Consider the following 13939-nt stretch of genomic DNA (forward strand, 5'->3'; position numbering starts at 1 on the left):
ACTAATCCACACTCCTGGATCTCTTGTCTGTCTTTGAGATTTTCCACCCTCCTCTGAAGCATTCCAGGGGCGCACCGCATCCTCTACCAGCTGCTTCATTTTACTTAGCAACTGACCTCGCTAGTGAAAATGTGCTTCCTTACAGTACAGCTCTTTAAATTCCCACCCAAGCCTGCCTGCCTTCCTTCCTTCCTTTTTTCCTTCCTTCCTTCCTTTTTTTGCTGGTTGTGGGGCTTGAACTCTGGGCCTGAATGTTGTCCCTGAGCTCTTCAGCTCAAGGCTACCACCCTACCCCTGGAGCCACAGGGCCACTTCTGGTTTTCTAGTGGTTAACTGGAAATAAATCTCAGGGATTTAGTTATAAATCCCGGGCTGGCTTTGAACCAAGATCCTCAGATCTCAGCCTCCTGAGTAGCTAAGATTACAGGTGTGAGGCCCCACAACCAACAAGGCAACAAGGCCTCCTTTCTTTACAGAACACACACACACACACACACACATACACACACACATACACACACACACACACACACACACACACACACACACACACACAAACAATTTGAATCCTCAACCTCTCAAACAGCCTTTCACATTTTAACACTTGACTTTGATGTTTCTGCAGTGTTTCTCCATTTTGAAGCTTGTCTAATCTAAGACACATCAAACTGATGGCTCCATTTTTTGTGACAGCACTGATGTTCTTTATAGAAATTGAGGTATTCTTTTCCTTCTCTCTATGTCCCCTTTCCCAAGTGCTCACAGAGAAGATTGACTTGAAAGACCTGAGTAGAAAGAAATTTATCTGAAGTAAATGTGGCTAGAACAAACTCTTGTCACTGCTGCACAGACCTTCCACACAGCTTTTGCTTTCTTGGAAGCCAGACATTACTAGAAATGTGTGAGTTGGCTTATCTGTGCTGAGCATATAATGGAGCTCTTGAAAGAATAAAAGAAATGGTCTGTAAACTGGTCTGCTTAACACCTCATACATAACATGAATAAGAACAAGTTAGCATGAGAGATAATTAGGGTGACAATAGAAACATACTATCGTAAGTAGTTGTACAAAAGAGTTGCCACTCAGCAAAGTTTATGAATACAGTGTCTCCTAGTCAACATTCTCACCTACCACTCCTATTCTATCCCTTCCCTCACTTTTCTTAATTTTTAGGTTAACTATTGAAAATCTTTTGCCATTTAACAAGGCAGTTTATGTATGCAATGCATCTTAATCTGTGTCATCCCTTCAAAATCTTTACTCCCTACTCCCTCTTCTCAATGTATATTCAATGCATTCTTGCTTGCATTCTACTCATTTCCCCCATTCATTCTTTTACCCCTCTCCAGTTGTTCCTGCCTTCTTTATAGTACCCATTTTCTGGTACTTATTTTGTTGGGATCTGGCTTAATCTTAGTAAAGAATTATACTATTTGTGCTCTCTCTAGGGCCTATTATACTTCAGTTAATTCATCTATAACCACTTACATACCACACACTGTGTTTACATATAGGTTTATTTACTTTTTACCATCAAGACAAAAGATAATATTTAGTGGCAATCAGTTTTTCCTAATATGATGAGGCGCATTCTATTTATATTCTGGACATGTTTATAGATAACTGAAATTTAACATATTTGTAACTATATGTGATTATAAAGTTACGCGTAAGGATTCTTCCTATGCCCATTTTTTTCTTCTGCTAATGGTTTGAATGAGCAATTCTTTCTGACATTAACGACGTGAAGTATGGAGACTATGCTTGTGGACTCCTGACTGGATAAAGTTAGAAGAGATTAATTAAAACCATGCTAATGTCTTCTAGGGAGTATACATTTTAAGAAGCCAGTACAGCAGAGATGCAAATTCTATTTGTTCAAAAGCAGGGTATCCTTTGATATGGGTTGATAGAAGTCTACTAAGCAGAAACTCTTTACATCAAAGGTGAGATGTGACGATCAAAGACCATCAGGAAGCTGTTCTCAGAAAACCAGGTGGATTTTTTGTTTGTTGTTGTTGTTTAATTTTTTTAAATATATTTTGAAACAACTTTATACTTAAAGAACTTTATCACTACTTCTACTACAAATAACTACTACTACTGTACATTACTGAAAAATAAATGATTACTTCTCTTCATTCCCAGCTTCTGTTTATGTTAATATTTCCTATGACTGTAGTACAATCACCCCAGCAATGACTCAGAATCAGTACCTAGACACTGACTAATCAAGAACTCTTACTTGAAACCCACCAGATTTTCTCCTTTGCCTGTCTCTCCTTTGGCATCAAGTGGAAAGTTGTCATGGTTGTGGTTCTTTATCTCTGTGTCTTTTGAGACTTGGACATTTTTTGAAGAGCACTGGCAGTCTCAGCCCTCTTTTTTTGTTGAGAAAAAGAAATCAAGACCTGAAATACTACACAACAAGATAATCCTAAAACTCTCAATGTGAATCGGTATGATAGTTTAAAATAAATCAGATGGAAATTAAGCATTGAGGACAAGAAAACTACCAAGATGAAGCAAGCAAGAACTGAGAAAGCTGAAGTTGTCATATAATATCCTGCATTCATGGGGACTCACCTATTCTTGCAGAAACTACAACAATCCCTTGTGATTTCATTGCTTCATAAAGCTTGATCACTTCTCCAAACCATCACACAAGAACCAGTTTCCATTGAGTTTGTGTGGCAAGCAGTGTGCTTATTATCTGCTGTGACTCTCCACAGATTTTTGTCTATTATATTACCTAATACAGCGTCTTCCTTTGATTTTAGAATCTCTTTCACGGAAACGCACAAAGCAGGTATGTTTACCACTTTTTTGTGTGTGTGTGTAGAAACAGAACCTAGAGAGGAGGCTAGGTTCAAATCTAAACTATAGGAATTCTGTGATTGGCAGAATGCTTTCTAATGGAGGGACGTCTAGCCTTTGTCCTATTAAGGCCTTCAATTGTTTGGATGTGAACTACCCACTTTGTGAGGATAATTTGCTTTATTTGAGGATCTGCTAGTTTACACAATGATCTAAAAAGAAAACTCAAACAACATAAACAAAATGACGAATGAACAACTGAAAAATGCCATCACAGAAGTGTCCAGAATAATGCTTAGAAGACTATGGGCCCCGGGTGAAGTCAACACTTAATGTAGTCCACACAGCACTTTTCCCACAGCGCAGGCTGCACAGCCCCTGTGAGACACAGTGGGTTCTGTTCTGAGCATGTTCTTTGCGTTTGTCCTAGTAGTCCTCGGGGAGTGTCAGAACGTGGCTCTGAGATGGGCACCTCTCATGGTTCTAGTCCTGTATATACACAAGTCTGTGGCAATGTGCTAATCTAGATTTCCTTAGGAGAAACACACAGGTTTGCCTTCATAGTGACTTGAGCTACTGCATGATTTGCAGATCTGTGTCTTCTTCTGAGATGCACTTGGGTTTGTGGGCCATGGAGAAGAATGATGTCCTCATCTGAAGGAAGCTGCATCTTCCTTTTTTTTTTTTTTGTCAGTCATGAGCCTTGAACTCTGGGCCTGGGCATTGTCTCTGAGCTCTTCAGCTCAAGGCTACCGCCCTACCCCTTGAGCCACAAGGCCACTTCTGGTTATCTGGTGGTTAATTGGAGGTAAGAGTCTCACAGATGTTTTAGTACCCAGGCTGGCTTTGAACTGCGATCCTCAGATCTCAGCCTCCTGAGTAGCTAGGATTACAGGCGTGAGCCACTGCTCCTGGCTGGAAGCTGAATTTTTCTTAAGTTGCCTAAGAAAGGCCATTGTGGAGCCTCAGCTAAGTATGGAGAGCAAAGATAGTAGGAAATGGTCCTTAGGCCCAGGGGTGAAAAACTGTACTTGGATAGTGTTTTCACTGCAGAATAAAGAACAACAACTTCAATGCTATAACTTATAAGATGAATAGTATTACCCCAACTTCCTCCTCGAAAGCAATTTGTCTGTAGAAACCTCAGCATACAGGGTAAGAGTATATTCTACTAATAAACATTGTGTTATTTTTTTCAAAACTTGGAGGTTTCCACACTTCAGAAAACTGGGATATTGTCTTCAAAAACTATACTGTATTTTCTGATAGCTTTGGAATATTACACAAGACATGCATGAAAAACTACCCAGTCCTTTGTCTTTTGTAGAAGAAAACATCTTCCTGGGTAAACAGTTTGATGAATTCAGTTGTCTGAGAAGGGAAAGGAAAGCTAAAGAACTTTGTGAATGGAGTTTAAACTTACCCAAATATAGCTTAAGATGTCTGCTTGCAATAAGGAAAATAAATATGTTCCCATGAACTCAGTAGATCTAATGTTCCTGTTTGAGGGACTGTTTGAAGCTGAACAAATACCCGCCCCCCCTCACATACACACACTCAGGAGGGAGTGACACAAAGCATGAAAAGGAGATACAGAGGTGGATCCTCCTTCTCCAATAGCTTCTCCTTAAAGATTTTTCCCATCTCATTTTTGTAATCTTTATGTGCCTTTTGTTTTTGTCAAACCTAGTGCAGTGCCCAGCACATGGCAGACTGTATGAATTATGTGAATGCATGTCACTGAGTAGTCAGGAAACAGTAGCCAAAGCATAAAAATTCTGCAGAATTTTAAACAATAAAAGAACGAGATATTCCTTCTATTTCTCCTTGCTTGCCAGTAGATGTTGTTTTCACATCTGTGGCCAACTGCTTGAAATTTAACTTCAGTTTTGTTAAGGCCTGTTGTTTCTCTTTAAACATTAGCCAAGACTTTCATATATTCTATCCATTTTTTTTTGTGACTACAAAAATATCAGCATTCTAAGCATCTCTGTAATTGAGGGTAAATCAAAGCCTCCAAGAACTGATCTCAGTTTGTGCTCCTTCTCAGCTTGTTATTAAAAATGAAAAATTCATAACAGGAAAATTCTCATTTGCTAGGCAGCTGTCTTCTGTGATTTGTAAGAACATGTGTCTTTTCTACAGTTTATAAAACAAATGGAAAATCTGCAAGTTGTTTTCTGGACTCATACGTGTGTGTTCGGTCTATGAAGTTAACTGACTTAGTGTAAATGAGATTAAATGAGAAAGAGTCATTTTCAAAGAGAATTTCAGACAGAAAATATGATTAGATACTTTCTGATAGTAGTCATAAAATAACGGTCTTGGTATAAAAGCATCAGATCAAGGTCTAGAATGTTTGAAGAAGAGTTTATTTTGTATTTTTAATGATTCAAATCATTTCATCAGTTTTTTTTATTGTAATTAGTAAAAGGGTTACATGATATTTGCCAGATAGAAGGTGCATTAATTCACATACATTGATACCCTTTCACATGTCTTGGTACCCATTTCCCTCTCATCAGTTTTTTTTAAATTAATGAGTGGTCTTGTATCTAGTTTATCCACAACTTCTGTGGTTTCATTATATTTTTGTTCTTATGTATCTTCATTGTCATTATTGATGGCGATTCCTAAATTCTAAACCTAATAGCATAGTTGTAAATATTATTTGAACCAGTAGAATCTAAAAAAGAGCAATTACTTTGAGTAGAAATTTTTTAGTAGAAATGTTGACTTGAGAAGAATGTTTTCCATATATTAGAGTTACAAAAACTGGTGTAGTTGCCAGATGAACAATATTAAAAAGTACTCATAGATTGTAGAATTAGACATGTATGTATATATGCATAAACATGATTGTATATGAATAGAATCAAGGTTTTCTCAGTGGGGAAAGTATTTCAGTATTCTTGTGGCTTTCTCTCTTCCATTGTCCATTGAAATAGAGTCAGTTTGGATTATTAATTAGAAAGAGTTACTGCTCAGCTGGGTGCGGTGACTCACACCCATAATCCTAGCTACTGAGGAGGCTGAGATCTGAGGATCGAGGTTCAAAGCCAGCCTGGCACTAAAGAACATGAGATTCTTATCTTCAATTAACCACTAGAAAATGGGAAATGGGGCTGTGGCTCCAGGGGTAGGCTGGTAGCCTTGAACTGAAGACCTCAGGGACAGCACTTAGGCCCAGAATTCAAGCCCCATGACCACCCCACACACAAAAAAAGTGTTACTTCTCTCCCCTCCCCCCACCAGGCCTGGGGACAATAGCAGATAATAGCTTTAATAGATTGTTTAGTAGAAATAATAATCATAGCCACTGTTTGCTGAATGTCAGAATTTGCTGTTCTGCTGTGTGCTAGTATCTGCTAAGCAGCTTACACAAATGGGTCCACATTTACTCTCTCATTATGGCTTACTACGTGGACCTAATCTTCAGAACCGACAGGCAAAGAAACTGGGGCTTTGAGAACAACTACTTTATCCAAGTTCATAGAACTTGTAGGTTCTTTTTCTTTCCATATAAACGTTGGAATGAATTAAGCCCTTCTCTACCAAGTGAACTTTTGGGGATTTCCAACTGAAATATTTTACATTCGGTGTAGCAGTATAGGAAGTTTATCTATCTGAATAAGCAGCTATCACAATTGCCCATAGTTTTAAAACATTTTAAATTGAAATGATTTACTATTGAATTTAGGAGGTGAGCAGTAGATACCCAGGGCTCAAAATCAAGGGACAGAAAAGCTTCCATGAAAACAAGTGTCAGTTCCTTTCTTGTTCCCAAGCTCACAGAGCCTTCTTCTTAGCAACAGCCACTTGATCTGTTATGTCTATTCTGTGTAGGGAAATGCATAGGCAGACAGCCAGAATGGACAGGCAGACAGACAGAAACATACTGCCTTCTCCCAGCCCTTCACAAGTACATGTTAGTATAAATATTGTGATCTCAAGGCTATATGCCCTATGCATTCCCTTGACCATTGTTATGGTGATACTGGTTGACCCTTCAGAGTCCTCACTGCATATTTATAAGTCTGATAGACCTGTCAGTACTGAAGTTTGCCAGCAAAGTGTACAATACCTCACAAATGCATAAGTTATGTGTGCTGGGTTTGGTTTGCAGGGACAGAGAGGGACAATATTCTCTCCACCCTACAGATCCTTGATCTGAAGAAAAGAGTAGCTCGATTACTTACTCAACTTAGTTGTTAAATTATATGGGTCCATATTAGAAAATCCAAGTTGAATACCCTGTCCTAGGTGAAGGATAGAAACACAGTGATAAAATGAGCATCGGAGAGAAAAAGCATACATGACAGAGAACTGAGATTAAATACACAGATGAATGCAGCAAAATCTGAAATTAAAAAGTGTGTTTGATGTATAAACACAGCTTTAAGGATCAACCAGCAAAAATGCATGCAAAAAGGGAAAAATAGTCTCAAAAGGACATCTTAGCCCATTCCTAACTCTTAATTCCTCTGAAGAACAATTCCTGTCACCGGGAAAAGAAAAGCTCTTAGATGTAGAAAGCAAAATCTTATCAGGACAGATACTCAGCTTTTAAGAAACAATTTGGATGCAGGAAAAAAAATAATCTCATTTTCCCATGATGTGGCAGCAGAGAATAGATTTTAAAAAAGAAAAAAAGCATCTGACAGAGGAGCCCAGCAGGGGGCTGAAAAAATAGAAGGATTTTCACATTCAGAGACTAGAGAGAGAAGAGCAGGCAACTCAGTGACAGACAGAATGCTGCATATGTTTTCTCTGTATTAACTTTAGCCAGGGCTCTAAGACATTCACTATCTTATTCAATTGCTGCCCAGGTTTTGAGCTATTTCTTTCTTCTTTTCAGTGTAGGGAAGGCACGGACTGTCATCCAACCCCCAAAATTTTGCATATCCACCCTCCACCATCACTGCACACATTCTCTTAGCATATCTCCTATAGAGAGTAAGTATTGAATGCATTGAGTTCCTCTTAGAGCAAGACGGGGCAGGGGACCCAAAACAAAGGGAAAAAATCTGTGGAACATCTCTTTATTTTTAATTCAGTCTTACCTCAAATTGTAAAAGGAGAAGGTAAAATGAATTGTTTCAAAGAAGGCATTTTCTTTCTCTTGTATTATTTAGTTCTATGATGAACTCTAAAAATAAAACCTGGTTTCAGAACATTTCTTATCGTAATCTTTGTTTTTATTAGCAAAACATTGTCTTGATATCTCAATATGTCTTGATATAGATTTTTTTTACTCAGTTCTTTACTGCCTTTCCCTCTTATAACTCAGGAAGTATTAATTGTAGTCAACTCACAATCTGTGATCTTTTGGAATTTTGTTCTTAGATCTGTGATCATTTATTCCCACTTCTCAGGGAATCCTTTTCAGTTTTCCCCTAAGTACTATTTTAACTTACAAACAACACAACTGGGTGTTTATTAACCTTTGGTTTGCACAGAAATATACATGTGCGTGTAGAGCTAGAAAAAATATGATTTGTCAAATAGAGAAATTAAGAACCCCATAACTCAAGAACCCCAAGAAAGAAAGTAATCGAGTTAGGCACTACCCAAGCCAGTTGCATGATGTGAGGTCTGTAGACTTGAAATTAAGCTCCATCACTGGCCAAAGCAAAGCAAAGAAACACCATCCTGAGCTTCACAGGCTGCAACTTGGGGTCTGGTGGTTGCTATGAGGAAGGGAAGTTCTAGACACTCAGTTTGGAGAGAAACCTCTTGAATGTGAAATATTTTAGATGATATTAAGAACTACCTTATGAGCTTCATATTTTCTAAAAACATACCTTAATGTCAGATGACAGCTCTCCACCCACAGGTAATTCAGTTAATTCCAGAGTAGGAAGGAAGCAGTCCTTGTTTTCAATTGCAGTCAGTCTCCTCTTTTGTGAGAGGATTTCTTAATTCTATCCTCACTTGCCTAGGGCTTCTATCTTGGAAACGGTGAAATAATTCATTTCAATTAGGGTCATTTAAATTTCAAGGAGCAGGTTTTATTTTTTAGTAATTTTAATGAGAAAACATAAGGTAATACAAGACGTGGCATGAGTAGGAAGTAGAAGAATATCACGTTCTACTAATTCCTTGTTTTGGGGTGACTTTCCCAGCTGAGAGGATAAATGTGGTCATATCCCAGAAACCAGGAAAATGGCTGTGTCATAGGCTGGTTAGTTAAATTCTAATAACCTTAGTTTCTTTGCAGAAAATCAGGACAGTACCCCATGAATGAATTAGTGCTATGGAGAAAAGGAAATAATGCAGTGGTGGATGGTAGGTGACCAGGTGCTGTTTAATCATGTTAAACAGCAAGAGAAGACTTCTCTCAGGAGCTGAAACTTTGAGTGGCAAAGAGGATTCTGAACCAGAATATTTCAGTGGAGGGAAGAGCAGCACAAAAATCAAGGTAGAAACAAGGGGGCCATGCATGAACGATACGACTGTAGATAGTACTGTGCCCCTGAGGAACAAGAGTGAGGGCGGGAGAGAGAACGTCTCCAACTATGGTAAGGAATTTCTCAAAGACAATTTTCAGTCATAGATCAGCATGTGACCCAAACAAAGGCACAACCAGTTTGCAATTTGCCTCACATGATGAAAGTTTGACAATCCCTTAGCTGCACTTCCCCTCTCTACGGCGAGGATGGATCATGTGCCCAACTGTGTGACAGTGTTTAGTCAACATGGACATTTCTAACTCCTGGCTTCGATTTTCCTGCCCTGTACTCTACGTATCTTGACATGGATCAGGAATGTGCTGTTGACTGTACCTTGAGTAGCATATGCAGCTGCAAGGTTTACTGTATGTGCAGTGGAAAAGTTTATGAAGGAAAGGAGGAGATGAACTAAAGATTGAGGGCCTATGATGGAGAAGACTAGTGGTGGACAGCTGGAGGAGACAGCTTGCAAGTGAAGTCAGAACCAGAGTCCTGGCAGTCTACATTTAAAGCCTTGGGAAGCTGAGTTATGCAGCATAAGTCTTAATGATAGTAAAGAAATCCCAGGACCTAGGGATATTCTGCTGCAAGCGTTGTTGACATCAAAAACTAGAATTCTATGTTCATGAAAGTCCAGAGCTTCATAAAACACACAGTAGACTCCCGTTGTATCACCATGCTGGCATTAAGTAACATGATAAACATTCATGGCCTGACTGTACTAGGTCTAAAATGCCCATCCAACTCTGAGTCACCGTGATTCTAGTATTCAAGTTTCCATCTGTGATATGATGGGTTGAAAGATGTCTATTGCCCTCACCCCCCAAGATGCACCCTACAACCTGTAAATGTGGCTTTATTTGGAGAAAGTGGTCTCTTTGCATACATGGTTGAGTTAAAACTCTTAAACTAGGTTCATCCTGGATTGTTCAAATGGTCTTTCATTCCATGACATTTCTTGTAAGAGACAGGAATGTAGAAGAAACACCAAAGAGAAGATGCCATCTGGTTATGGCAGAGATTAGAATGTTCTAGATTCAAGTAAGAAAGCCAAGGACTCTCTAGAAGCTACCAGAAGAGGCCAGAAAGAGCAAGGACTCTTTTGGGAGCACCAAATTTTACACACACACACACACACACACACACACACACACACACACCATACTCATATCTTGATTTCAGACTGCAAGCTTCCAGAATTACAAAAAGAAAGATTTCTATTATTTTAAGTTATTCAAATTATGGAAATTTGTTATAGCACCCCGAGGATGCAAATATCTTTTCTCTCTTAGCTGAGCTGACTGTGTAGTTCCAGTGTGGACCTTTGTGTTATTCCTCGCCCAGTGCTTTATGATTCAGACTGTATAGTAAAACCATCGAGAAACCTTCTGAAAACACTAATGTTTGAAGCACACCTCAGAGATTCTGAGGCCAACAAGTAAGGTCCACTGTCAAATTTAGTCACCGTAATTTATCATCACGAGAGTGTCACAACAATACATGGTGCAGCCGTACCTGCATATCTTTAACAAAATTAGCACAATTCTTAGAAATTTAACATCAAGTCTGTCTATGTAGAAAATACTTTTTTTAACAAAGCCTAGCTTCAGATCAGCTGTCAGTCAGATCCTGAGGGACTAGCACAGCCCTGTGTCCACCATAAAAAAACAGAGGCTCTGATGAGCGAGCTTCATCACACACCCGCACCCTTCTCCTGCTTCATCCCAAACCCTGGTCTCTATGCTTCATCATCACACCCAACTTGAACGTAAAGCCAGAGAGTCACTTGTCATTTCTTACTCCAGATTGTCCCACTGGTCTCCTTACAACATGACCGTTCATGACAGTTGTGAGGCTCTTGTGGCTGGACCGCACATGAATGAATGAAGGAATGAATGAGAAGAAATCTGCTGCATAGATGTGCTGAAAGGGAGAAGAGCGAGTCATTATGCAGAGGGAAGGGGAATCTGCTGGTAGAACAAGGCAGCTCCTTGTCCACCGGTCCTAAATCAATGTTGCTTTATCTTCTTTTGAAGTTGTGTGACCTCCCGTAGTGGTCGTTCTTGCACGTCAGTGAGCAGTCATGAGGCAAAGTAGTTAGCGATGTGTGTTCTTGTGTAAAGGGCCTTTGACGAAGGGCTCAGTGCATCTATTGACTCGCTGGGAAGTCTGAGGTCACAGGCTTGGCTGGAGCACATGAGCCCAATAAAGAGGGTGGTTTTACCCTCCTGAAACAAAGCCAGAAACTTTATCTGCTTCATTGTGCACTTTGGGTCATGTGCTAACAATGAGGATTTCTTTAGTTATAATTCCCCTAATGATGGCTTCTCCCAGGTTTTCCACAACCCCTACCAGGCCCCGTGGCTTGGCAAACCAGACAGAATAAAGGCAGAACAGTGTTTGGCTTTTGAACTAGTTCAAGGCAATTAAAGTCAAGGGCTAAGGAGGGAAAGAGGAGGCTTAGAAATACCAGCATAATAAGCAGTATGACTGGAGTGCTCTGTAAATTAACTCAATTAGACAAAGCCTGATTTAACAGGGTGGGGGGAAGATGGCAAGAAGCATTGCCCTCATTAAATTTGGCTGTTAGAGGCGTTTCTAATGAAATTAAATTTGTTAGTTATTTGAATCGCATAACATAGCGTGTGCATGAGCAGGTACACACTTGCACATGTGTAGATTCTGTGATCTTTGTGGGGATTTTAAAAGGAGAGGAATATAACACAAAAAAAGAATACCAAAAGAACAAAAAAAGGACCCGAGTGAATGAATGCTCAAAGAACTTAAGAACAGAAGACGAGAAAAGCCAGACCTGAAGGAGGCGAGGCTGTTGCAAGTTTTCTCAAGCATAGAGCCATGAGTCCTCTGCAGTGTGGGCTTCTGTTTGCTTGCCTGGGCTGCGGAATTCTCCCGGGAGCCTGGGCACAGTTCCCCCGGGTCTGCATGACCCTGGGCAGCCTGGTAAGCAAGCAGTGCTGCCCACCACTGGGTGTGGAGCCAGCCAATGTCTGTGGCTCTCAGGAGGGTCGGGGGCAGTGCACTGAAGTGCGAGCAGACACCAGGCCCTGGAGTGGCCCGTATGTCCTCCGAAACCAGGATGACCGTGAACAGTGGCCCAGAAAGTTCTTCAACCGGACATGTCAATGCACAGGTGAGGCTCGTCCCGGGAGACCCAGCCCATGCCCTGAGCTTAGGCTTGGCTAGGCAAACAGCTCCCTTCTAAAGGAGAGGTGAGACTGTTGACAGAGACTATTAGACCAGGCTTTGAAAGGCCACAGTCTGTTGTGTTTTTCGTAGCAAGGGTGCTCAGTGAGGCTGAGATCCTGGTTACTTTATATTCTTCCCATCCTCCCATACATTTACTTAGCTTTGAAAACTAAATACCTATTACCTGGGCCAGGCCCGGTGTAATGAACGCGTGCCAACAACATACCTTTGGCTTGCGTGTTGGAAGGGGAGACTAAGGACTGGAGAGTGTGCTTTGAAAATGGAACAAGTCCTTTCAAGAGGCGTGGGGTTTGCACTTGCCAGCCACCCATGTGTGGGTGCGGTTTGCCAGGCAAAGACGGAAGGCAGGTGTTCTACTGTCCTGGCGTTTCTCAGGGTTTGGACAAACCTCAACCCGGGCTCATCATCCTGGTTTAAAGAAGGACTTAGCCGGTTGGGCCTCTGCTTCAGTTGGGGAGATGGCCAAGCAGCTTCCTCTGTGAAGTGGGAGGGAAAGATGTTTGTTATTCAGTAACAAATCCCCTGGGCTCCTTGTATGAATTTGAAGTGGACATTACAAAATTTGCTCTGTGTCCTTCTTTGGGATTCTGCTCTGACTAACCACCTGTTTTTGTTTTCTTTAACGTAAATTTTTTTTTTAATCTTGTTTCATTTCTGTGTCTCTGTTCTTCTGGGCATACTCAAATCCTCTCCAATCAATCAGGCTCCTTTCTGGTTTCCGGTAGCTGTGCAGAGCAATGATAAAGCCTGGCAGGACATTTGAAAGACAAAAACATAGGCAGCGGCTTGGCTCAATCCCCATTCTTTGGTGGCTGTCTGCATAAGACTTGTTCCTATTTAAATTACATTTTACTTCCCTTCTCATACTCTCTTATGATGCTAGACCTAAGGAGAAAATAGAAGTGAGCTGGTAAAATCTTACTGAGAGAAGATATTAAAGGCTGGCAATTTTGATGTAGGAATGGCGAATTTTCTTCTCAAATGCTAATGCTCTGGCTTTATGATCAATATATGTACACATACACATATATTTTACGTAAATAATGTATTCCTACTTATTTTGTAGCACTGAGGATTGAAGCCAAGACCTCACCCATGCTAGCTAAGCATTGAACCAATGTCCGTAACCCTTGCAAGTATATTTTCAATTATGTGAGTCACAGGAATTTTTAGGTCTTAGTTATGTCTTAGATACTTCTTGTGAGAAAACGTTTTCATAGCGCATTGAATATGTTTATGTTGGGCCGGGAGTTTGGCCTAGTGGTTAAAGTGCTTGCCTAGCATGCATGAAGACTCCGGTTCGATTCCTTGGCACCACATACATAGAAAAAAGCCGGAAGTGGTGCTGAGGCTCAAGTGGTAGAGCTCTAGCCTTGAGAAAGTCCGAGGACAGTGCTCAGGCCCTGAGCTCAAGCCCAGGACTGGCAAAAAAAAAAAAAAA

At 40.4% G+C, this 13939-nt stretch overlaps 1 protein-coding gene across 1 annotated transcript in view; it reads left to right on the plus strand.

Moving 5' to 3' along the window:
* The first annotated feature begins 11935 nt into the window (after nucleotides 1-11935).
* Dct (dopachrome tautomerase) overlaps nucleotides 11936-13939 on the plus strand; it is a 33693-nt gene continuing 31689 nt past the window's right edge. The window contains exon 1 of the mRNA XM_090341971.1: nucleotides 11936-12421. Coding sequence (XP_090198097.1) covers nucleotides 12127-12421 — 295 coding nt within the window. The 5' untranslated portion in view covers nucleotides 11936-12126. The remainder of the gene's footprint in view (nucleotides 12422-13939) is intronic.

This window comes from Megascapheus bottae, chromosome 11 (genome assembly GCF_031878675.1).
Source record: "Megascapheus bottae isolate mThoBot1 chromosome 11, mThoBot2.hap1, whole genome shotgun sequence".
Classification (NCBI taxonomy): Eukaryota; Metazoa; Chordata; class Mammalia; order Rodentia; family Geomyidae; genus Megascapheus; species Megascapheus bottae.